This window comes from Eptatretus burgeri, chromosome 22, assembly GCF_056783735.1.
Source record: "Eptatretus burgeri isolate ZD-2024b chromosome 22, Ebu_testis_v1, whole genome shotgun sequence".
Classification (NCBI taxonomy): Eukaryota; Metazoa; Chordata; class Myxini; order Myxiniformes; family Myxinidae; genus Eptatretus; species Eptatretus burgeri.
Window position 1 is genome coordinate 2,444,112 of NC_140982.1, and position 26,240 is coordinate 2,470,351.

General features: G+C 43.9%; 1 protein-coding gene across 3 annotated transcripts; it reads left to right on the plus strand.

Moving 5' to 3' along the window:
* Nucleotides 1–266: 266 nt before the first annotated feature.
* LOC147008087 (uncharacterized) lies at nucleotides 267–22,185 on the plus strand. 3 transcript variants are annotated; one of them, XM_085865971.1, is made up of 4 exons: nucleotides 267–387; nucleotides 577–701; nucleotides 9,421–9,477; nucleotides 20,401–22,185. In XM_085865971.1, the coding sequence occupies exons 2-4, from the start codon at nucleotides 578–580 to the stop codon at nucleotides 21,360–21,362; spliced, it is 1,143 nt and encodes a 380-aa protein (XP_085722097.1). In that variant the 5' UTR covers nucleotides 267–387; nucleotide 577; the 3' UTR covers nucleotides 21,363–22,185. The 3 variants fall into 3 exon arrangements, with proteins under 3 accessions (XP_085722097.1, XP_085722096.1, XP_085722094.1); XM_085865970.1 differs by having other exon boundaries at nucleotides 305–446; XM_085865968.1 differs by lacking the exon at nucleotides 267–387 and having other exon boundaries at nucleotides 391–701.
* Nucleotides 22,186–26,240: the final 4,055 nt, after the last annotated feature.

Sequence of the window (26,240 nt, forward strand, 5' to 3'; positions counted from 1 at the left end):
ACATGTTTTCAATGCATTGCTATAATCGCTTTAATGTATAGTTTTGACAGTTTATTATGTAATCTTTTTTTTTCCCCTTTAAAATTGTTAACCCATCGACCAGTTTTCGGGGGTAAATCGCCGCAGTCGTTATTAAACGTATATCACCGTATTGTTCAGCTCGGCTGTGGTTCCATTTATTATTATTTTATTTTTTTAAATTTTTCCCGTTATTCAGTAACACCACAACTTGAGCGAACATGTGAAGCAGTACTTTAGCCAAATGACATTTTAACATTTTATTAGGTTTGGGTGTTGAAAAAAAAAAAACCAAATAAAACGAAATGAAAATACAACGTCGATAATTAATCACCCATCGAAAAGAGCATTTACTTCCGGGTGACGTTGGTCAGTGGGGTCGGGGGAGGGAGGCGGAAACAAGCGTCTGTAAAATATATGCACTTGGTGTAAGATTGCTCTCATTTGTTTCCTTTTCATCATGTCTTCCTTGATGCGGATGTTCGCGATTTGAATTGTGTTTTGTTGTCGCACACCTGGGAGAGAGATGCGGAGTGCAAGCCGTCCTCGTGCGTGCAGGATGGCCTCCTCGATTGTCGAGATGGACGCACAAACGGACTCGGTGAAACGAGAGCCTCCCTCTGGCGACATGGAAACTCGGAAAGAAGAGGATGACGACGTGAATGAGCTATCTCGCGGAAGAGGTGAATGGGAAAGAACGACCTTGTCGTTACCTCACTTACCTAACTCAATGAGAGAAGCCATTAGCCGTGCCTCCTACCTTCCAAACCTCTCCGGGGGAGATTTACGGACTGCACCCGAGAGTACTGCTCATGTAGGATCCCCGTCCGATTGGTTGTCGCAGCATCGTGGTGAAACCTTTTTAAAGGAGAACCACTCACCAGCTTTGGTGGTGACGTGGTTCGAGCATCCCCCTCTTTGCTTGGAGGTCCGTGGTTCGAAGCCCGTCCGAGTCGAACAAAAGACTTTAAAAACGGTTCGTGCTGCTTCCTTGCTTGTCGCTCAGCATTTAAAATGATGGAGTACGGACAAACAACCATAGGTTGGGAACAATTTGGCAGGCGTTGATGGGCTTGATGGTTTCCTCCGTTCAAGGTCCCTGTAAGGGAAGTCCTATTATTAACATGGCTCCCAGGTTTGTAATAGTATCTGCCAATCCATAGGATGATGCGACTTCTTGGTGGGTTTGGAAATGTATATGTCTGGTGTTGGCTTTATGGTTAGGGTGGCGGGCTTGGGATCCCGGGGTCCTGAGTTTGAAACCTGCTCGGCTGTTGAATTAATATACCAGGTGGGGTTGACTCGGCCTGTCATCCTCCCGAGGTCGGCAAAATGAGTAGCAGCTTGCTGGGATGGACGATCGAGCCGTTCGAGTATCCTGTGTCGGAGTGGCGACCCTTCCAGGATTGTGCCCAATAGCCCAGGAGACTGCTTAGGCAGAATATGCACAGAATATGGTCCTGACGGATTTGGATTTTTTTTTTTTTTGTATTTGTTTTACTTTTGTGACTTTGATGGCGTCTTCATCATGATAACGACTCACCAAATTCTACAATCTACATGCCTGACTACTGAAACACAATGATAGGACTTGAACCATAATCGAATTGGCTTGTTGTTGTCACCTCGTCACCAACTTGTCCACCAGGTTTTGTCATAACCTGTCCACAAATTTTTGAGATATTGTGCTACATATTGTGTTTGGCCCCATTTCTCAATTGTGAAGAATCACTTAAAAATATTTTTATCGGATCTAGATCCGGGTCTTCACCAAAATCGAATCAATTCGTCGTCCTCACACACCCAACCTGTCGATCAAGTTTCGTCAGAATCTGTCCGTAAGTTTTTGAGATATTGTGCTCACACACACAGACAGACAGACAGATAATAATAAAGACGTCGTGCAGGGCACGATACTTGAGAAATTCCTAAAACAAAATTGATCTTGCAAATAACTAGTGGATTAATTCAGTCACCTGATGTGCAAATCCTCTTCAAATCCCAAGTCAATCGGATGAAGATTGAGGATTTTCTAAATTTTGCCAAACTTGTTGACCTTTGGCATATGTTGACCTTTTGACCTCAAAATCAATAGGCTTCTTGCTGATGATCAACTCCCGTTTTGTGAAGTTTCATGAAGATTGGTTTAAAATTGTGACCTGTAGGAGATTGACAGACAAACACAAGCAGACAGACAAGACAATAACACGTGCGACCAACCAATATACTTGAAAAATCTTAAATTTTCGCAAGTAACGAACAGATAGGGGTGAAACGTCACCTCTGTTCAACTTCGGTGGCACAGGTAATAAATATGAGGTTTATATATTTGATGAAGTAAATCGTGAAAGCTTCATATATTTACCTCCGCCACCGAAGATGGAAGGAGGTTGTGTTTTCATCCTTGTCTGTCTGTTTCTATGAGCAGGATATCTCAAAATTGTTGTGAAACTGTTGCGCCCTATATTTCCAAACTGGCCTCCAAACCCAGTCCGAAGACTGGGAATCGTCCGTCGTGCAAAGTCCTTCCTCGGCCCACCTGAGCACCTGACCACATTCAAAGCTTTTGTCCGCAGCCTGATGGAGGGCTGCTCTCCCTGCTGAGCTGGTGCTCCTGCCTCTCACCTTTCTTGGCTTCACGCTGTCAAAACCAAGGCATTTAGGATCTTTCATTTAGGAAACAATTGTTTTTGGTCTGTAGCGTTTGTCTGTTTGTCACATGATTTTTGGCCACAGTTTTCAAGCCATCGTTCGAGAATTATTTTTGGTGGAGGCGACCGGCCAAGGACAGCAATCCTTAATTTTGGTGAAAATCTGAATCTGGATCCAGATCTGATAATGTTTTCAGTGATTCTTCACCATTGAGAGATCAGGCTAAACCAATATATCTCAAAAAGTTACGCACAGATTCGGATGACACTTGGTGGACAGGTTGGGTGTGTGGCGAGGACGAATCGATTTGATTTTGGTGGAGATCTGGATCCGGATCTGGATACGTGAGTTGTTTAATTTTTTGAAGTGATTCTTCACCCTTGAGAGATCGGGACAAACACGATTATAGTCCACGATATTTCAAAAATGTATTGGGCCGGAAATGTTCTCGTGGATCGGGCATTACGGGGCGCAGGTATGCGCTCTACTAAGTGCCCTTCTAGTTATCGTTTGTGTTTGTAATCGTTCGTGTGTCTTTTCGTGTGTGCGTGTGTTTGTTTATGTGCATGTGCATGTTTGTGTTTGTTTTTGTGTGTGTGTGCTTGTTTTTGTGTGTGTTTGTGTGTGTGTTTATGTTTGTTTTTATGTGTGTGTTTGGTTGTGTGTGTATGTGTGTGCGTGCTTGTTTGTGCGTGTTTGTTTGCATGTGTTTTTGTTTGTGTGTGTTTGTTTTTGTTTGCGTGTGTGTGTGTTTGTTTGTGTTTGCGTTTGTGTGTTTGTTTTTGTTTGTGTGTGTGTTTGTTTGTGTGTTTGTTTGTGTGCGTGTGTGTGTTTGATTGTGTGTGGGGGTGTTTGTTTTTGTGTGCGTGTGCTTGTTTTTGTGCATGTGCTTGTTTTTTTGTGTGTATGTGTGAGTGTTTGTTTTTGTGTGCGTTTGTTTTTGTGTGTGTACGTGTGAGTGTTTGTTGTTGTGTGTGTGTAATTGTGTTTGTTTTTCTGTGTGTGTGTGTGTGTTTGTTTTTGTATGTGTGTGCGTCTGCTTGTTTTTGTGCATGTGCATGTGCTTGTTTTTGTGCGTGTGCTTGTTTTTGTGCATGTGCTTGTTTTTGTTTGTGTGTGTGTGTTTGTTTTTGTGTGTGTGTGTGTGTTTTGTGTGTGTGTTTGTTTTTGTGCGTGTGCTTGTTTTTGTGCGTGTGCTTGTTTTTGTGTGTGCTTGTTTTTGTGTGTGTGTGTGTGTTTGTTTTGTGTGTGTGCTTGTTTTGTGTGTGTGCTTGTTTTTGTTTGTGTGTGTGTTTGTTTTTGTGCGTGTGCTTGTTTTTGTGCGTGTGTTTGTTTTTGTTCGTGTGTGTGTGTTTGTTTTTGTGCATGTGCTTGTTTTTGTGCATGTGTTTGTTTTTGTGCGTGTGTGTGTGGTTTTTTCTGTCATTTAAGCATAACATATCATTCATTCCCATTGCTAAGCCACCACCTCTCTCTCTCTCTCTCTCTCTCTCTCTCTCTCTCTCTCTCTCTCTCTCTCTCTCTCTCTCTCTCTCTCTCTCTCTCTCTCTCTCTCTCTCTCTCTCTCTCTCTCTCTCTCTCTCTCTCTCTCTCTCTCTCTCTCTCTCTCTCTCTCTCTCTCTCTCTCTCTCTCTCTCTCTCTCTCTCTCTCTCTCTCTCTCTCTCTCTCTCTCTCTCTCTCTCTCTCTCTCTCTCTCTCTCTCTCTCTCTCTCTCTCTCTCTCTCTCTCTCTCTCTCTCTCTCTCTCTCTCTCTCTCTCTCTCTCTCTCTCTCTCTCTCTCTCTCTCTCTCTCTCTCTCTCTCTCTCTCTCTCTCTCTCTCTCTCTCTCTCTCTCTCTCTCTCTCTCTCTCTCTCTCTCTCTCTCTCTCTCTCTCTCTCTCTCTCTCTCTCTCTCTCTCTCTCTCTCTCTCTCTCTCTCTCTCTCTCTCTCTCTCTCTCTCTCTCTCTCTCTCTCTCTCTCTCTCTCTCTCTCTCTCTCTCTCTCTCTCTCTCTCTCTCTCTCTCTCTCTCTCTCTCTCTCTCTCTCTCTCTCTCTCTCTCTCTCTCTCTCTCTCTCTCTCTCTCTCTCTCTCTCTCTCTCTCTCTCTCTCTCTCTCTCTCTCTCTCTCTCTCTCTCTCTCTCTCTCTCTCTCTCTCTCTCTCTCTCTCTCTCTCTCTCTCTCTCTCTCTCTCTCTCTCTCTCTCTCTCTCTCTCTCTCTCTCTCTCTCTCTCTCTCTCTCTCTCTCTCTCTCTCTCTCTCTCTCTCTCTCTCTCTCTCTCTCTCTCTCTCTCTCTCTCTCTCTCTCTCTCTCTCTCTCTCTCTCTCTCTCTCTCTCTCTCTCTCTCTCTCTCTCTCTCTCTCTCTCTCTCTCTCTCTCTCTCTCTCTCTCTCTCTCTCTCTCTCTCTCTCTCTCTCTCTCTCTCTCTCTCTCCCCCTCTCTTTCTCTCTCTCGCACTTTCTCTCTCTCTCTTTTTCTCTCTCCTTGTCTCTATCTCTATCTCTCTCTCTCTCTCTCTCTCTCTCTCTCTCTCTCTCTCTCTCTCTCTCTCTCTCTCTCTCTCTCTCTCTCTCTCTCTCTCTCTCTCTCTCTCTCTCTCTCTCTCTCTCTCTCTCTCTCTCTCTCTCTCTCTCTCTCTCTCTCTCTCTCTCTCTCTCTCTCTCTCTCTCTCTCTCTCTCTCTCTCTCTCTCTCTCTCTCCCCCTCTCTCTCTCTCTCTCGCACTTTCTCTCTCTCTTCTCTCTCTCTCTCTCTCTCTCTCTCTCTCTCTCTCTCTCTCTCTCTCTCTCTCTCTCTCTCTCTCTCTCTCTCTCTCTCTCTCTCTCTCTCTCTCTCTCTCTCTCTCTCTCTCCCTCTCTCTCTCACAGCCCCTTCCTTGCACCCATCCCTCCCTCAGTGTATCACAACTTTTATTGAGGTGTTGCTCTTCCCCTCTTCCTCATCCCCCTTTCTTCAACCCCTCCTCACTTCCCCTCCCTCCTCTCCCCTCCCCTGTTTCCTCTCTGTCCTCTTTCTCTCCCATCCTCCTCTCTCCCGTCTCTTCTTCTCTCTCCCTCCCTCTCCCCCCCCAACACTTAATATGCCCGCAGCGAAGTGACAGGTTGTATTTGCTTGTGTACTATTGTTGTAGTCTCGGGGCTCGAGCCTACTACGAGGGGGAAATCCCTGGTTTCTCTCAAACTCACCCACACCTAAGGCCACCTGGAGCAAATACCTTCACCCCACGGTGGGTTTCTACGCAACTACGATGCCTATGACGTAACTAAGAACGCCAGTCGAGCGACTACGAGTCCAAGTGTCCATCCGTCTCACAACCATTTAACTAGGGGTCCCGTAATTCAGCTGGTTCGAGGTGCGCAAGAACGATTATGGTGGAAACGAACGGAGCTGATACCGCTCAGGTCAATGCTGACCAAACATCGCCCTTTTCGTGATGGCCATCACAAAGGGTTACAATGGGGTGACAGGGTTGAGGATGGCAGGATGAGGGATCTCCTTTAGAGCGGCGGAGTTTGAGGTTATGTAACTATACTTAATGTCTTGATTGCCTTACGTGCATGGAGGAAGAGATCGTGTCAAACTACAGTCTGTATTAAATATAAATGGGAGAGAGACGGAGAAGAAGAAGGGGGAAAAAAAGAAAAGGTTCATGGTAAAGGGAATGTAAGGAAGGAAACGGCACATGCCCACATCAAATGGCTGCCAACACCTTGCCGATGACTCTCCATGTGCAAAAAAAAGATACGGGGTGAATCCTTATGTACCCGTTCCAGCGAAGTTTGGATCCCACTGACCCATCTCAAGGGAAGGGTCTATTCTAAACATTTATTATGGAAATAACTATGCTGAAGGACCTTCATGTCGTGAGTGCACATTTACAATAGCGGTTTCTCAAAACCACAACAACATAAAGAAGAAAGTTTGTTTGTTCGTTTACGCATTTGGACCCTGCAGGAATCATTGCAACCAAACTTTGCATGGCCTCCTCTTTCACCCAGAGGAAGGTCGAGAGCTAAACCCAGAAAATTGGCCTTCAGGCCTTGATCTCGTCTTGTGCTTCCACACTAACAGCTTTTGTTTTTTTTCCTTGGTAGCGATCGAGGTAGCAATTGTAGCAATAACATTTAATTTCACTTCAAAGGAAGTAATTGTATGATCCTTCTGTGCAAATCGACAGTGCAGTCAAGGGGGTCATGCTGTTATATTTATGCCTATTTTACTCCAAAGGGTCCCAGGATTGGGACCCCCCAAAAATGGTTGCGATCCGTTCAGCCGTTTTTGTGATACCTGGGAACAGACAGATGGACAGACGGTGAATTATAGTAAGATGACAACATAAAATGGGAGCTGTAAACTGGAGTATGACTGTATGTCTTTTGGTGCTCTCTCGCTCAGATCTCACAATCTCAAGGGACGTTTAATTTTTCATGTGACTTTTAACTGAGATCAAAGTGACAGAGGGTTGACATTTAACGTGGTCAGAGGCATGTCCATTGATTCATTCTCGGCACATTCTACTCTTTTATTTATTTATTTATTTATTTTGCTGCTTTTTGTAATCATGCTGTTGGAATTGAGTCTGAGGTATTACACACACACACACACACACACACACACACACACACACACACACACACACACACACACACACACACACACACACACACACACACACACACACACACGAGAATGCAGTGAATATTTTATTCTTAATTGGACCTCATCTTTTTTCTGTAATTTACTACATTCTGTTTTTGTTTCCAATCACTTCTTGAATTCCATTCATTTTCTGCGATCATGGGAAAACACTGGGTTTTTTTTAATTTTATAGGATACATGCAGTTGATCCTGTGTACGCATTGTCCTCCTTGAGAGTTATTTGAAGGTTGTGAAGAACACCATTGTCTCCGCCACCGAAGATGGAAGGAGGTTATGTTTTCACCCCTCTCTATTTGTTACTTGCAAAATCGAAGATTTTTCAAGTATATTGGTCAGTCGATTTTGTTATTCTGTCTGGCAATCATCTACAGGTCACAATTTTCGACCAATCTTCACAAAACTTTACCAAGTTGTCGAGGTCGTCTCAACTGAGAAGCCCATTGATTGAGGTCAAAGGTCATCTTGAAGTCAAATTTTTAAAATCTTCATTTTTCATCCTATTGACTTGAGATTTGAACAGGATTTTCATATTGCGTCACTGAATTGGGAAACCAACTATTTTAGGTCGAAAGGTCAAAGGTCAGTTGCAAGGTCAAACTTATAAAATCAAATTTATCTGAAAAATCATCAGCTTTCATCCGATTAACCTGAAAGTTAAACAGCAATTACATAGTGCATTACTGAATTGGGAAAGCAACTATTTTTGAGGTCAAAAGGTCAAAGGTCAAAATTCTAAAACCGATATCAATCTGAAAAACAATTAATTTTCATCCGATTGACCTCAGCTTTGATTAAGGTTGTCAATTTTAATCGTGATGAAATGGACAATTTGATGTAGCCATGGCTGAGAAGATTTTGGGGTTAAGGCTAATGTCACATTTAGCTAAAAAGGTCACCTTTGGAGAGGGGTGGATTTTGCAAATATCGCGCTCTGCACGACATCTTTTTCTTGTTTGTCTCTTTGTGTGCAGGATATTTCAAAAAGTTGTAGATGGATTCGGATTAAATTTGGTGGGCAGGTTGGGCGTGTGACAAGGGCGAACTGATTAGATTTTGGTGAACATCCAGAACTGGCTACGAGAAATTTTGAAGTGATTCTTCACCATTGAGAGATCGAGCCAAAAATGATGGATAGCATCATCTTTCAAAAATGTATTGGGCCCGAAATGTTCTCGTGGATCAGACATTGCGTGGCAGAGGTACTCTACCGAGTGCCCTTCAAGTTATGTTATTTCCTGCATCATGAACTTTAGAGGAAAAATAATCTCAGGCAAGGAGCTCGTGCATGTATTGCACATCGGCCCCAGTCTGGCATCCATCATGCAGTGGCAACACGTGCTCAGATAACTTAACCCCATGTGGATGCAATGATCTTTGTGGGTTCGTGGCTTTCTGCCTTATGTAGATGTGTAAAACACTCTCATTCCAGGCGTTCAGTCGTGAAACGTATCCTTACCCACGTCCTGGAATGTAAAAACGGGCACAACTTTCCTGAAATGCCATCCAAGCACTGTCAGCTAATGTCGATCGGTGCAGATTTTTGATGTTGTGTTCTCATTTATTGCAACATAGATTGGCAAGATGCATGTCAGAACATGCTGTAATGGCTACATATTTCAGCCTGAGGCTCATGGAAGAGCTTGTACATATATCACCTACAGGACTAGGTCATTTGGAGTATTACTTGCAGTTTTTGGTGAATTACAAGAACTTCAGTACATTGAAGAAGAGTTGAGCAAGGACTGTATATATGATTTTAATGTGGGATTATAGGATTAACAGGATTATAGGACAGTATATAGGATTAACAGCATCTTAGGATGATCTCATATTTTAAAATGTGGTTATTTGGTTGTCAGACTGGACTGTTTCAGCTATATATGCAGTCCTTAACCGTTGAGATGGGAGTTTCTTTACACTGAAACACATTGTCAAAAATCGTTTTGTTTCAATAAAATTTGATCTGTATCTTTCATGTTTATTCCACTATAGTTAAAGCATCGGAATATGGTTTCAGGTTTCCATTAATTATCTTAAGAAGAAACATTATTATGTTGCATTGGTGTTGCAGACGACACTTGATAAAGTATTTTTGTTTTTTGTTTTTTACAGGCCACGTGGACTTTGTACAGGTGAAGTCTGAACCATGGGATGTGTCCCCAGATGAAGGTAATCATGTATTTTTCATGTGAAAAGTGCAATTTGTTTTGTAACACAGTAAACCCTCCAATATCGCGGGGGTTCGGTTCCTGCAAAATGCCGCGCTGGTTAAAACGGTGATCTTGGAAACCAAGGGCCAATGGGAAAAGGGGGGTTCCGTTCCTGGGTGTCGAAATACAGAGGAAGATCGACGGCAGCCAGCAATAAACACATTACAATTGTAATTAACATGCAGAAAAGATACAGTGGCCTGCAAAAGTACGTACCCTCTTCCAACAACGCCACATTTATATTAATTACGAATTATGTAGAAATAATTTTTCCAAATGAACTTTTTTTTTCATAACTGAAGAGATCGAACGAAACTGTTATAATTGAAGGAGGTTACATGTTGGGAGTACTTGTAAAAAAACATGTACAAATGAAAAATTCACTGGTTCTCAAAGTATTCAGTCCCTTTGGTCAGTACTTGGTGGAAGAACCTTTTGCAGCAATGACTGATATGAGTACGTTTTAGGTCGTCTCTACCAGGTTTACAGAGTGACATGGTGAAATCTTTGTCCATTCTTCACATGAAAATTGCTCTAGTTCTGCCAAGTTTTGGGGTCGTCGAGCAAATCTCGACATAATATGAATGTTCAATTTGTTTTTTTTTCCATACATTGTCGAGGCTCCCATGAGAGCGAACACACAACGCACAACAAGAGGGCAGGAGATAAGAGGGGCAGCAGAGGGAAGGACAAAACAGTGGGGAACAGAGACATGAGGAGATCTGTGTAAGTGAGAGGGATGGGTCGGGGAACACGGGGTATACAAGATGGACACTACAGGGACTTTTAGGACCTCACACGACAGGGAACTTTTGGGAAAGAAGGCAGGAAATTTGAAGGAGGTGCGTTTGTGGTGGAAAATTGGGTTCAAGTCAGGACTTTGACTGAACCACTCAAGAACATTTATTTTCTTCTTATTCAGTCACTCCAGTGTGGCTTGAGCTTTGTGCTTCAGATCATTGTCCTGCTGAAATGTGAATCTCCGACCCAGTTTCAGATTCATGGCTGAGTCGAGCAGGTTTTCATCAAGGATTCTCTTGTACTTTTAACCGTCCATTTTCCCTTCTATCCTGACAAGTTTGCCAGTCCTCGATGATGAAAAGCGACCTCATAACATGATGCTGCCACCACCATGCTTGACAGTGGGGATGGTGTTAACTAGGTGATGTGCAGTGTTGGGCTTCTGCCAGACGTAACGCAATGACTTTAGACCAAAAAGTTCAATCTCTATCTCGTCTGACCATAAAACGTTTCCCACAAGCCTGCAGTATCATTAAGATGCTTTTTCGCAAACTCCATGTGAGATTTTTGATGCGTCTTTTTCAGTCATGGTTTCTTTCTTGCCACCTGTCCGTTATGGCCAGCTTTGTGAATGGAGCGGGATATTGTTGATTGATGAATACTGACCCCCATGTCGGCCAAAGAGCCTTACAGATCTTTCAAAGTCATTGTTGGATTTACAACGACATCTTGAACAAGTTTCCTGCTTGCCCCACTGCTGAGTTTGGGTGAGCAACTTGATCTGGGTGGAGTCTGGGTGGTATGATGTGTCTTCCACTTCTTAATGATGGATTTCACCGTACTCGAAAGGATAATGAGTGACTGAAATCTTCTTGTAACCCTATCCTGGACTGGACGGTGCTTCTTCACTTTGTCTGACTTCTTTGGAAATCGCCTTGGTCTTTATGGTTGCGTTGTTGGTTGACCAAGTGAGTTGCACCTGAAAACTCCGGAGATACGTGGGGGTGATTAATTTTTAAGTTAAACCACTGACTACATGTGGGTGAAACCGGTTGCCTAATTCACCCTAGATCACTTCAGGAGCAAATTATTTCTTCACAAAATAGTGCCAAGGGTTTGAATACTTGTACAATTGAGAATCATAAGATTTTTTTTCTTTCTGTTAATCTGACTTGATCACATTTTATCTGCAATTTTTTTGCTTTATCACTTTGGAGTAGTTTGTGAAAACTCTGTGTATTAAGTTTGATGTGAAACCATCATGGAACTAGAAGGGCACTCCTCCAGAGCGCATACCTCCACCACGTCATGCCTGATCCACGAGAACATGTCGGGCCCAATACATTTTTGAAATATCTTGCTATCCAGCACTACGTCGTTTTTGACCCAATCTCTCAATGGTGAAGAATCACTTCAAAAATTCAATAATTCTTGGATCCGGATCTTCACCAAAATCTAATCAGTTTGCCCTTGTCCACACCCAACCTGTCCACAAAATTTAATAAATTCCATAAATCGTTTCCCTAATTTGTCGATGTGTTTCTTTCATAAATCATTCTGCATTTCCTAAACCAGCAAATAAATAAATGAAAGACGTCATGCATAGCACGATACTTGCGAAATCCTGAAAACAAATTCGACCAAAAAAAAAAAAATTGGTGGTTGAAGTTAATGACCAAATATGCAAATCTGAATCAAATTTTAGGTTAATCAGGTGAAAATTAAGAATTTTACAAATATCACCTGTTTTTCTTTATATTTTATTTTTCATTTTTTTGGATACACAGTCGAGGCTTGTATGGGAGCAAACAGAATGTACAACAAGATGAACTGGAGACAAGAGTGGAGGTGGATGGTGGGGGGGGGAGGGAAGGACAAAAACAGTGTGCAACGGAGACATGATATCTGTGGAAGGGAGAGGGATGGGGCGGGGTACACAGGGAAAACAAGATGGACATGACAAGGACTTTCAGGACGGAAAGCAGGGAATTTGAAGGAGGTGGGTTTGGGGGTGGTTAGCGGAGGGATAAAGGGTCGTGGTTTTAGATGAGGGAAGATAAGAGATGGTGGTGAACAGCTGTTTTGAAGACTTGGAGGGAAGAGTAGGATTGAAGAGTGTGTGGGCGTTTGTTCTAAAGGCGGGAAAAAAAATGAGGAATGAAAGAGTGAAGGTGAGCAGTGATTCTTGATTTTGGTTGTTGTACCAGAAGGGGGTTGCTGGCGGACCTTGAGTGCCCTGCGAAAATATGGGGAGGGGGGGCATATCTCAGACAGCAGGAGGTCGAGGCCAGAGAGGAGACGGTTGAAGACAGACAGACAGACCACCGACCTGCCTGCTGTGAGAGAGTGAGACCCAAAGACTCAGCCACAGACTCAGACTCAGCGTGGGAGATGTCAATGATCCTAAATGCCTTGGTTTCCACAGCTTGAAGCTGAGAAAGGTGAGAGGCAGGAGCAACAGCCCAGAGGGGAGTGCAGTTCTTCATCAGGCTATGGACGAAAGCTTTGTATGTGGTCAGGAGCTCAGGGTGCCAAGGAAGGACTTTGCATGACAGAGGATGCCCAGTCGGCAACTGGCTTTGGAGGCCAGTTTGGAAATGTGGCTTTTCCTGGAAAGATGGTGGCAAATAGTAAGTCCCAGAAGCTTGAATGAAAGGACTTCTTTAAGAAGATTGTTGAGAAAGTAGATTGGGGGCGGGGGGTTCCCAGACGGTCCTTTCGGAGAGATTTCGTGAGAGTGAGATTTGTCAGGATTGAAAGCCGTGTTCCATATGTTGGACCAGCTTGTGATTTTTATCCAGATCTGCAGAGAGTGAAGAGGCTGCTTGGAAGATCGTGGAGAAGATGAAGGATTTAATGTCTGAAGCGATGATGGATTCCACAACCTTGCTGATGAGTGAGAGAATGCTGATTGGTCTGTAGTTGCAGGGATATGTTTTTGCACCTTATGCAGAGCGGTAATGTTTGCTGATTTCCAAGCAGATGGCAGATGACCTTGAGCAAATGAGAGAGTGTGAACAAGAGCAGAGGAACAGGTTTTTAGGACATGTGGGCTGATGCCGTCTGGTCCGGTTGCAGAATGAGTCGAGGTTTGACAGTAAGCTCTCCACCTTGTCAGGAGAAAAGGACACAGTCCAGGAACAGCTGGGTATGATTGGGTCAGGTGGGTACAGAAAGCGATAGGTTTCGGACACAAGATTTAGAAGCAAACACGGGGTTTGGGCATTCAGCCTTTTCCCGTGCAGTGTCAACTGTGTGGCCATTTTTGGTAAGGGAGTGGATGGAGGGGCAACATACACCAGAAACAGACTTGGACACCACCAGGATTTGGAGGAGGGAGACAGGTTTGAGAGTTCAGACTTGAGATCAAAAGATGTTGTTTGCTGGCTCTCCTGAGGGTAGATACATACTTGTTTTGAGCATTGTGGAAGGAACTGAGATTATCTTCAGTTGAATTTGCCTTCCATGAGAAGGCAAGTTGTTTCAGGGCAACTGCCTCACCACAAGCTTCAGTGTACCATGGGTGGGACGAAGGGTAGGACAACTGAAGACGAAATTGGATAAATCTGTGCATGACAGAGCAAGTTTCTTTGAAAGAATTCCCAGGATGAGTTGATGTCTGAGGAAGTAGAGATGGGAGACGAGTCCAGAAGTTTGATGGCTGCTTGAAGTCCCTGCCAGTTGACCTGAGTGAAATGCTGGACTCGACGGCGCTGAGGTGGGTTCTCTATGAACAGCCAGAGAGGTGTCGACTTTGACAACCACGTGGTCAGATGAACCGACTGGAGCGGAGGAAGAACAGTTGATATTTTTAGGGAAATTGGTCAAAATCAGATCCAGAAGAGATGGAGTACCATTGGTTGAGATCCTGGTTGGGAAGTTGATAGATTGTGTCAGTCCCAATGAGTCACAGAAGTCTTTTGCTGAAGTGCCATGGCAGGTGAGAGAGGTACCCACACCTAGCCAACTGGCATAATGACAATTGAAGTCAACACATCTGAGGAAGAGAGAGTTTGGATGAGAGGTTAGAGGTTGGTCCATGTTTTCAGAGAGCGAGATGTAAATTGTGTAATCACTGTTTGGGGGATGGGACAACACACGTATAAACATGAGGTGGGAGTAGAGGGGAAGCCATAGCAGAGGTGTTCCTGAGGGTGTGGTGGAGAGAGGGCAGTGCATGGTGAGTGAGGATTAGTCTTTAATGAGAGCAATTCCACCGCCAGGACGAGGCTCAGGTCTGTCATACCAGGGAGTAATAAGAGAGGGGGCAGAGGGCAGTTGAGGATTGGAGGCAGTGGAGTGATGAGATGGAAGAGAGAAGATGGGGGAAGGAGGAAGCTTTGTGGATGTTTGGTGGGGGGGAACTTTGAGATGGGAGAGTGAGGGGGAAGATTGGAGCTAGAAGGGTGAGAGGGGATTGTTGAGAGAGAAAGGTGAGGTGGGAGTTTTTGAGAAAGGTGAGAGGGAAACTTGAAGGGGGAAGAGTGTGGAGGTTTCTTTGAGAGGGAGGGAGGCGATGAGTGCAGGCACGACCAAGGTGCAGGAGGGTGATGTGAGAGTGAGGAGAGGGTAAGGATGAGGCTTGGAAGAGGTATGGTGAAGAATAGAGTGGGCAGGGGGAGGTACAAGATTTGAGGGGTTGGGAAGAAGGGGAGATGTGCTGAGAGGAAGAAAGGAGTTTGTTTGTGATGATGAGTGTACTGATTGAGAGAGAGTGAGATATCTGTTCGGTTTGAATGGAGCTCACAGATGTTAGAACACCACACACTTTGGGACAACAGAGGAGGAGCTGATACTGAAGCAGAAGACAGTGAAGAGGTGCCAAGGCGGAGGTAGGATGAGGGGCAAGATGGGAGGGGTAAGGAGAGGGGATAACACGTGAGGGGTTAGAAAGAGGTCGATTTAAGTAGGTGGGGTGAATTGGCACTGAAGTTAAAAAATAAATAAATAAATCAAAGGACGATTGATGGAACACGAACGAACATGCATTGCAAACTTGGAATTTTAAAATATGGAGCCCCCACACTTTTGGCCCCCCAACCTTTGGCCTATGTTGGCGTCAAAAATAATTGGGTGGTTGAATTCAGTGACCTGCTATGCAAATCCTGTTCAAATTTCTCTTCAATCGAATGAAAATTGAGGATTTTAGAAATTCGATGAAGATGGCCATCTTTTGACCTTTTGACCTATGTTGATCTTTTGACCTTGAAAACAATAGGCTTCTTGCTTATGATGAACTCCACCACGTGGTGAAGTTTTGTGACGATCGGTTTGATATTGTGACCTGAAGGTGATTGACAAAGAAACAAGAAAGATGTCGTGCATAGCATGATACTTGCGAAATCCAGAACACAAATTTGACCTTAAAAACTAATTGGTCAGGTCAGGTATGGGAGCATGCGCCAGAGCAGCGCGTCGCTGCGTCCACTTTCCGCCACTGACCTTGATTTCGCAGGTGATGCAGTCATCTTTGCGGAGACTTTAGATATCCTTTTGGGGGCCCTCGAGGTGCTGAATGAGGAGTCGGAGCCACTGGGATTACGGGTTTCCTTTGTCAAAACTAAGATCCAGGCTTTTAATGACATATTTGATGCTGCTGTCCTGTCTGTGCCTGTTTGTGATGAGGATGTTGAGGTCGTGGAGAGATTCACTTACCTTGGCAGTGATATTCTTGTCTGCTGGCTGTGAGTCAGAGGTCAATGGACGTCTGGGTCGGGCCTGGTGGATTCACTGGATAATTGAGTGTGGCGTTGCCGGTACCTGTGCGGGAGGACAAAAGTCCGAGTCTTCAGGTCCTTCGTGCTTCCAGTCTTGCTCGATGGATGTGAGACTTGGACTCTGACCAAGGATCTGAGACGGAGACTTGATTCTTTTGGTACCAGATCTCTTCGGAGAATCCTTGGCTATCGCTGGTCAGACTTTGTGTCCAACGAGCGGTTGCTGAGAGAGACTCAAATGAGATTTGTCACCTGCTGCGGCTGTATGGACATGTGGCTCGTTTTCCTGACGCTGATCCTGCTCACCAGATTCTCTCAGCGAGAGTCTCGTGAGTGGAGGAGGCTCATGGGCCGACCACATGCTTCGTGGTTGCAGCAGGTTGATCGGCATCTCAAGGAGATGGAGATGGGCCTGGCATCTGTCTGGGGGATGGCCAGACGGAGGCCCTTGGAGTACCGGCGGAAAGTGGATCTTTCTCTGCGGCGGAAAGGAGGTACTCCCACGGAGTGGGTTTTCAGATTTTTTTGAGTTTTTGTGTTTTGCGGAATGAAGGCCGGAGTGCAAATCCTGCCACCAACCTCCTAATAAGAAGTAACCCAACTGCAGGAGGACGTCCGCAGACACAGTTGGGCACTAGATATGGATGGCCGTTGGCTCCCAAGGAGCTCCTCCGTCCTTTGAATTCGATAACTGGTGGTTGAATTCAATGACCTGGTATGCAAATTTTCTTCAAATTTCAAGTCAATCGGATGAAAATTGACAATTTTGGAAATTTGGCCTGTGTCGACTTTTTCACCTTTTGACCTTTTCGCCTATGATGACCTGAAAAGTACTTGTGCGTTGAATTCAGTTATTTGATTTGCAAATCATCTTCAAAGTGCAAGTAAATCAGATGAAAATGGAGGATTCTTTGAAGTTCACCGAAGTTGTTAACCTTTGGTCTATCTTGACCTCAAAAATAATTGGTGGTAGAATTCAATGACAATTTTAGAAATTCAGATGAATTGTCTTGGTATTTATGACTCACTCTGTAGATGACATTCCTTGTCACATTTTCTCAAACGGCCCTTTGGGTTTGACAGCTGCATGTGTAGGGATGCTTGTGGCTTCTGAGTGACGTTAACATGGTACTCCTGGAGGACACTGCTCGCAGTGTCAGAAGTGCTGCATGTACGGTATCACCACTATTTGTTGACAATTGATCTGTTGCTGTTATGGGTGGGTTTCCGGCGACAAGATCTCGTAAACTCACTCGTGTTATGAGTTTCTTGTACGAGTTGACTGATGCATAAGGAAACTAAAACCTTGCGTTCAGTGCAAATACACCTTTCTGAAAAAGTTTTATACAATTTATACACAAATTGTTGTCTCAGAAGAGCTCTTAATGTTGCGGAAATGGGCCCTTCATGGGTTATTAAATATAGGATGAGCCCAGATCCCCCCTTAAATGCATGTTTAGCCAGGTTGTTTGGTAATCGGACATTACATGTGTGTCGGGAGGTGTAGCAGGCTGTCCAGTGTTCGTCCAGTGGTGGTGTACCGAGAGGTGCCTTGCTTCTTTTTCCTTCCCCCCTTCTAACTTGCCCCCGCCCATCGCTCTGAGAGTGTCGGTCAGCGAGACGTGTCGGCAGCCCATTGGTGGAGAGCGGCTGCGGACTCGAGGGATGGACCAATCACGTATCCCCGGAGGCTTTCCAGAAGAGCGAACCCCGGGAAGGCAAGGAAAAAACGGCGAGTGTCGAGTCTGCGATCTGCTTCGAGAGCAACTGCCCAGTGTCGAGTCTGCGATCTGCTTGATGAGGAGTGACTTGACGGCTGTTCCTCCTCGGCGATGGACCCAGCGTGCAGGTCGTCCCCAGGTTCATCCTGAATCCAACCACGGAGCCTCTGACTGTCTTTGCTCCCGGCACGGCTCAACACGTCTTTCCATCCCGTCGATCCGCCTGCAGAGCCCAACACCCAGATTTGGCCTGATCTGGTGAGCAGGCCAGGCCTGGATTTGTATGCTGGACCTTGTGAAAAACCAGCTGGAGCACACTGTGGATCTTTCGCTCTTGTGCCGTCGACCTAACGGGGGCCAGACGTGCCGAGGCTGCGTGTGTTGGCGGTGCGACAAAAGGAGTGTGTCGCCGCCATCTTGCCACGCTGCATGCTCGAGCTTGGGCGCTCGAATCTGTTGACATCGGCTTCTCACGAGCTGCATTCGTGCCTTTGACACTTTCCCCTATTCCATGAGGCATCACCAAGTACTCCGTGTCTTGTCTGCATGTTGTATAAGGGTTTATTTCGCAAGCGCCCGCTTCGAAACCCATATCCGTAGCTCCCTAGTTAAGAGCGGGTTATAGATGAATGATAACGTTCGTGAATGCTTTGCTTGTGTTGTGTTTCCCCGATGTGTCCCCAATAAATCTGGATGATTCATGTGAAATTTGCCGCTTTGAATCTATTCGTGCCACGCTGAGGAACAATCTGCTCGATTTGTATTTAAAACCAAAAGGGCTATGGACTGGCAGACTTTGCTCGGTCTCTGACAAACCCAGTCTGGAGCCGGGGTCTATTTCCCCAACTGGTAAGGCCCAGGTGTACTTTGGTATCGCAATCCGAGGCGCGTGACCCGAGGCCTGTGCCGAACTAGCCGGCGTTATAACCCTGGAGACGGCGGTGCTGTTAAGTGACGCCGGCCGAATCTACAACATTTGGCTGTCAAGAGTAGGGTGCGAATCCACCACCGCCGAATCTACAACATTTACACAGACCACTCTAAACCGGATGGTCTTAGACTCTGCGGATACCTGAAACGGCGTTTATAGTTACTGCGTTCACTTAGTACTGAGATTCCCCAAGGATCAGCCAAACGTAACCGAAACTGATGATGTTCATGCGGGAAGGCAGGAAAACGGTAAAACATTACTTTACAATTAAAATGGTTAAATAAAGTTGTATGGGAACGGAGAGATGAGACTCTAATAAATCTAAACTAATAAATGTCAATGTGTGAGTCTCCTCTATAACTCCAAAACTATAAAACCTAGCAGCCTGAAACTTTGCATGAATACCCAAGGGAACTCGAAGGAAGTGCATGAATGATAATTGGGTGTTTGGGTTAATTAAAACACCCCTTCTGAAGATAATGAACGGCCTTGTTTAATTATATCCTTTATCAGGCTCACCCTCTGCCATCTCGCTCTCGGTGGGGTCTTTAGGCATTTCCTGGGTTACCTTGCCGTGTTTTTTTTTTTTTTGGCCTGCTCAACCATGCCATGACTTAGAACAGGCATTTTGGATTGAAGGAAAATGTTGTCATGTTTTCTCTGGAACCGCTTGTTCTATCGAAGCAAAACTTCACAAGTATCATCTAACTCAAACATGATGGCTGCATATAGGGTAAAAATGATGTCATGTCACATTGGATAGAAAAACACATCTTATCTGATCCAAAACTTCACAAGCTTGATCCCTTACCCAATTCGAGGCAAAATGTAAATTTATGACGTCATTGCTCATGTGATTTGGCAGCCATATTGTTTTTTGGGTTTTTTTTTTAAACCCTCCTCCAGAATAGCTCAACAGATTGAAGCAAAATTTTAGATATGACCGCCTATCCATGAGAAAGAAAAAGTTCAAACTTTTTTGACCTCGGTCATATGGTTTGGCAGCCATATTGGATTGAAGGCGAATATTAAATAATGTTTTCTCTGGAACCACTTCATCAATCAATGTGAAACTTCACAATTATGATCAAGCAGACATGGGGAATGTATGTTTGAAATTTCAACCCGATCAGCCTCATGGTCTGGCAGCCAGAATTATTTAATTGTTTGAATCTGAGAACTTTTTTTAAAAAAAATTTTGGGCTCACTTTGGCTGCACCTGAATAGGTTTGAGGGAATGCGAGTGGCATTTCAATTGATACTATATATTCAGGAAAAAGGGTGAGCTGCGTATGTCATAAATAGATTGAATGTGGCACTTTACTCAGTCCACATCTCATCAATCCCACATCGTAAAGAGACGTGTGGGGCTTTGCAATGATTCGGGGGATTTCCGGTTTACTCTGTGGACCTATGGTGCCAACATTTATTACTTCGTGTTCAGGTGATTTAAATACCAATTCAATTGATACCGACGATGTCCCCCGGAAAAAATGGTCATCTTGCGGAGGTAATAAATAGATTGAACACTTCGTGTTACCCGGTCCGTAACTCATCAATCCCATGTTGTGTCAAAGCCGGACATCTTGGCTCCCGGTCATCACTGCCAGCAGTTATAAAATGGCAGTTCTAGTTTTAAAATTGAAGTTGTCGTCTCTGACATTCAACAATCCTGTTATTTATGTGAGTTATTCATTCTGACATTAAATGTGGCACCAACTTCAAGTGAGAGGATTTAACATCTCATCTTCCCTTCTGTGTGTTCTTTGCAGGAAAACAAAATTACCCTGACGGGGAACATTGCTGTACAAGTTGCCATGAGGAATTTCTCACTGCAGCCTCTCTCAAGCAACATCGGGAAGAACATCATCAGAACTTGAGGCGCAAGAAGTATAAATGCAGCAATTGTCCATACAGTTCAGAATATAAGGGAAATTTGCATAAGCATATAAAAGTTCATACTGGAGAGAAGCCATATGATTGCCCTTCCTGCGGCAAAGGATGCACACGGTCATCTTACGTTTGTGTGCACATGTCAACACACACCGGGGAGAAGCCTTATACTTGCAGTACTTGTGAAAGGGCGTTTATATCGTCTTCTGCTTTGCGTAAGCACATGGAGGTTCACACGGCGGGAAGGCTGTATAAGTGCTCCAACTGTGGCCATGCATTTAGTCAATTGTCATTACTTCAGGCTCACGTGAGGGTCCATGCCACGGAGGAATCCCATAAATGTCCTTCCTGTGGGAAGTTGTTTGCCGATGCAAGAAGCATTCATCGGCACATGAGGATACATACGGGAGAAAGGCCGTACGAGTGCACTGCTTGTGGAAAAGCATTCGGTTTATCATCCACATTACGTAAACACATGCGAATTCACACTGGAGAAAGGCCGTATGAGTGCACCATCTGCGGGAGGACATTTTCTTGCTCCTCTAATCTCCACACACATTTGAGGATGCATGCAGGAATAAAGCCGTATCACTGCACTTCTTGCACGAAGGCATTTCCCGACTCGTCAAAACTTAGACGACACATAACAACACACACAGGACAGAAGCCGTATGTCTGCACAACATGTAAAAAGGCATTTTCAGACTCATCGCAGTTAAAGAGGCATATGCGGAGGCATACAGGAGAGAGACCATACGTGTGCACTGCTTGTGGGAAGGGTTTTGCTCAAACCTCAAACCTTCATTATCACATGAGAGTAACATGTCCATTGAAATCTTGAATATTTAGTAGATATTTATACTGCTTGTAGTATAATCCAGCAAGGTGCATTCCACCATGCTGTTGCTTTATATTTAGTGATACCTGGGTGTTAAGATTGGTCTTGTTATCCCAGGAGACGTTTCTGCAGCAAAATGCCTCTCGGCTGAACAGTTGCTCCTACTTTGATCTAGTTTAGTTTAAGCTATTTTTCAAATTTAGTATGTATTTGCTTATTGAAGAGTCAAATCAATTTTATATTGTAGCACTTGTGTTTGTTGTGTTGGAAAAAAGTAATGCTTGGGCCTTAACCCATGTGAGCAGCAAAGCCAGTTGCATGTCTGTGGCCGTGCTCCCTTTGTCTCGCCATATGTAGGTGAGACAATAGAAGAAAAAAATTGAACAATTGCACCGAGTGTCATTTTGTGTCCAAAGGTTTACGGTTAAAAAAAAAACTGGAAAAACAATTATTTTGACAGCCAGAAGCAGGTCACTGTGGAAACTTCTGGTGCGTGCGCACACACACACACACACACACACGGTATATCATTTGAAGTCACTGTCTTTGCTTAACTACATGAGTCAGATTGGTTCCTTTGCAAAACAGGCCTAAAGGACTTAAGACATGTAATGTTAAACCATACTCTTCACATACCATCTTATGAGGAATTATTCGATTCTGTGCTCCTCCATATATTTTTACATCTATGTGTAAAAGGAGCCGAGTTTCTCCGTCCGTAACGCTTTATTTTAAAATGGTCCTGCTCTCGTACAGTAATACAAATGGTACCTTTGGAAAGCTAATCGATTTACTTGGAATAAAAATTTCTTCCTTTAATCACAAACTTGCCTTTTTAAAAAAAAAAATAAAAAAGCCCATGTGTCGGGATTGAGGATGAAGAAGAAGCAGGACCTCGAGCTTTCACGTAGCGATTCCACCGGTAACAATTATTGTTGTACAACAGCAGGTACCCATTACAAGGACATGGGAGGAGCACACAACCACATCCACGCCAACAACAATTAGATGTTATAAAACATACCTTTTTTTGTGTACTTTACTTTTTTTACATCCTCCTTCACACTTGCAGATAGACATGCAAGTAAAACATGCTCTCTTTTGATTAAACCCGTCAGCGAAGCAACGGATGGACATGCCTCGTACACCTGATTACAAAGTGCTGAAATAATTTCTTCATTTTTTTGAGTTTTTGTATCGCATTACAATACGTTATTGTCGTGGGACGGCAGTTGTAGTTTGTCTTTGGAGCTTACATTGTGTTGGTCTTTTCCTGAGGACAACTTCAGAATGGAAATTGTTTGCTCACATGAAGTTTACAAGGGCAACGATATTTGCTAAAACAAATTTGAACAAAATCAGGTGATTGTTTAAAGCTTTATGACACACTAGGAACGCATGTTATCAGAAGTTAATGGTGGCCATGATATCTGCTAAATTGATCAGTGCAGAGGTACTTGCCATCAATCGAGACGTCACTGAGCCTGACGGTTGAATCAGAATGCATATGGCAGCTTGCTTTTATGTGTTGCCGTTAAAAACTTTGTGAAATCCTAATAAGTAAAATGTGAGAATGTAATGGATATTGTGTATAAAGCAAGAAGTAACAAAAGTGAAACATATATGGCTGCTACAAATTTGACCTGAACTTTTGTTTCTACCTGCAATGAAGCTTGTTAATATCGTACAAAAACTGAATAACCTTTCACGGTGTTCCACAACGTTGAACATGTATTTGTCCCATTGAGATGGAAATTGTCATGTGCCTTCACTACGCTTTAAGTCGTGTACATTAAGGCCCTGTCACACCTTGACGATTTAGCCAGCGTATGCCTGACGGATGCAAAATTTGGCAAAAACGCTGGCACACGTCGAATACGTTATGGGTAAGTTTGTATACTTTAAGAGCACGCTGGCATACGTCGTAATATGCTGGCATACGTCGTAGTACGCTGGCGTACGTTGTTGTACGCTGGCATTCGTTGTAGTACGCCGAGCTGTTAGACAAATTTTGCATGCTTTAAATTTTTCGATGTATGCCAGCGTATGACTCACACGTTCCGCATAATGCTGGCCATACGTTGTAGGCACGTTACGCGATCGTTGACACACGTCGACACACGTTACTTGTAAGTTACTCATCAGTCGAAACACGTCGAGATAATGTTTAGCGTACTTCTTCTTCTTTTGGCTGCTCCCGTGAGGGGTCGCCACAGCGGATCATCCGTATGATCCGCATAGTGACTTGGCACAGGTTTTACACTGGATGCCCTTCCTGACACAATCCTGGTCGCCTCTTACGACACAGGGATATCGTACACCTATTTTAACCATGGCATACACCGGGTCCAGTACACTGGTACTCACTTCGCCGACCTCGGAAGGATGACAGGCTGAGTCAACCTCCTGGTGTGTATTAATTCAAGCGGCCAACGGAACAGTGTACGCCAGCGTTTTACATACATTTTGAGACCTTGCCATACGCTGGCTAAAACGTCAAGGTGTGACAGGGCCTTTAGCAACGCGGGACATCATTCTGAGCAGCCTAATTAATCAAAAAACGTTTGTTCCCAAGGTGTGCTCTTCGATACAGATGTCCTCCTGACAGTTAGTCATCAGCATACTATGCAGCAAATCAACTTTAAATATCAAGAAGTTGGTATGTTTCGGTTTGAGTGAAAGTTTGTAATTATTCTTTGAAGCAGCGTCGTTCTTATCTGAACTTACTTGCTGTCATCTTGCTTTTCAGCACATGCATTAGCAGCAAGAACCTCATGATAATTATAAAAGGACAAAAAAAAAAGGAAGCTTTTGTTGACCAACCCTAAAAAGACAAATTCCCTCAAATTATTTATCTACGGTACATACATTACGCTGCCTTTTCTACATGAAGTGCGAGTCAAATTTGATGCACCCTTAAATTGCAGGTTAAAAAGGAAATACGGAATGTGATGATGCCTGTTTGAACATGTGAAGTGTGATGATGAAGTTGAAAGAAAATTTTATGTCGATACTTGTATGCCAAAGATGTTTATATGTACAGCTGCTAAAAAAATGTACTTAGTCTCAATAAGGTACCTGGAAGTTTTGGTTTGTTGAAACGTGCGAGAACATGAACAGAAGATAGGTAAACCATCCGTGAAACGCGATGGATACAAGGCTCGCACGGTGAACATGGAGTGGTACGTAAGCTAAAGAAATGCTGTGTTGTTAATTTTATTTTTTTCCCTAAGGTGCTCTGAAGAGGACTGTTTTAGTTCTTCAGAAAATCAAATGTTTTCATTGAATGTTGTTTGGATTCTGTTGTCAAAGCTGGTGTCGAATTTTGTGAATTATATTTAACTTTTTCCCCGATGATTGTCTTAAAATACGTAGTGAACTACCCAAAATAATTATTCCTATATAATCCGTTGCAACTTGTATAGCTTATGATGAAGGAATAAATGAATAGGAATTGATCACAAACACTCAATTAAAAGGTGATTTGTGTTTTCTATCGATATTTTCTTTTTCTGTCGAATTTGTGGATCCTGATATTCCAAAGGTCAGGGGCTACGTCTCTGGACATATTCCGTATTTGTTCCTGGCTCACCGACTCCTCCATGTGTTCAGCCAGCTTGTAGGTAGCTCTCAACAGAATCCTCTCATCTCCTCTCCCAATAGGCATCGTCTTGGCCCCAGTCAGGTTCCTTGTATTCATTAATGACCTCAAATGCTCCGGAAAGCAATATTTTTCTCTCGGTCAATTCCGCATCCCGCCAACAGGTCGTCAGCAGTGGTGATCCAGCTCTGCTGACCTGAAAAAGGATCGGATACCAATCTTCTACTGCGAACAGGTCTTTCAAACAAGGCAAGTATCACATTCTAATCCTGTTTTTCCTGAAGAATTGCCAAGCAAGCTGACCTGTCCATTTCCACAATCAATCACTAGAAGAAGTTCAGTATCTCAAGCTTCTAAGCCTCACCATCAACTAAAACCTCTGCTGGGTAGACCATATGTCGTCGCTGGCTGCCAAAGCCAGCTACAGACTGGGCATCCTTTGTCATTCCGAGTCGTTCCTGAATATATGCGAACTTCACTCAACTTACAACGCCTTTGTCTGAAGCTCGATGGATTATTCTACTGCTCTTCCATATGGACTGGTACCTGTGCTTCACCTGCATCTTCTGAATGCCATGGAAATCCAAGCTTTCAACATCATTACCCTCTCTCACAAAGTAGCAAAATGACAGGGCCTGTGCTATTCTTGTCACAGACAGGTTTGTGACAGCTACCACCTCTCCTCAGGTCTTGCTGCCACTGCTATTTCTTCTTGACATCCCTCTTAATCCCAGGTCACATACATTACTTGCAGCAACCCCCTCAACGCCCAACACACTACCTATGATATTTTCTAACCTTATTGAGCTTCTCCAGCCCTCTGCAGCTCTTTGTGGGTTTCTTTGTTCTCTTCTCTCTTCTCCCCATCCAGTTCATTCATCCCCTTGTTGAGTCCACTTGTTGTCTCACTTCCCACTCAGTGCTTTACCTTCTTCCCTCTGTCGCCTTGCTTTACCATGAGCCTCGACTTTGTAATACCAAAATATATAGGAAGAATGGACAGATGAACAGAGACAAATTTTCTTCCACCCATATTTTATTCCAAAACGTGAATGGATATAGAATAGCCATACAACCTGTATTCAAGCGTATTTCTACAAAGTGCAATGAAGGATTTCCCAAACTTTGGGTGAGGTTATTTATTTGACCCAATCATCCGCCGTGTGATCACATGTCTCTTTTAGGAGGTGATTCCAATTCATTAGCATCATTGCTTCATCCCTTCAGAATGATATGTGGCTGCTCATTGTGCAAACTGATCCTCCAAATGTCAGATTACT

What these genes read in the sequence shown, in the direction of transcription:
- LOC147008087 (XM_085865968.1), top strand. Translation starts at nt 545, where the DNA reads ATGCGGAGTGCAAGCCGTCCTCGTGCGTGCAGGATGGCCTCCTCGATT. An exon ending in TGAGCTATCTCGCGGAAGAG is followed by an intron (nt 702 to 9,420) that starts GTGAATGGGAAA and finishes TGTTTTTTACAG; the next exon opens with GCCACGTGGACTTTGTACAG. An exon ending in GGATGTGTCCCCAGATGAAG is followed by an intron (nt 9,478 to 20,400) that starts GTAATCATGTAT and finishes TGTTCTTTGCAG; the next exon opens with GAAAACAAAATTACCCTGAC.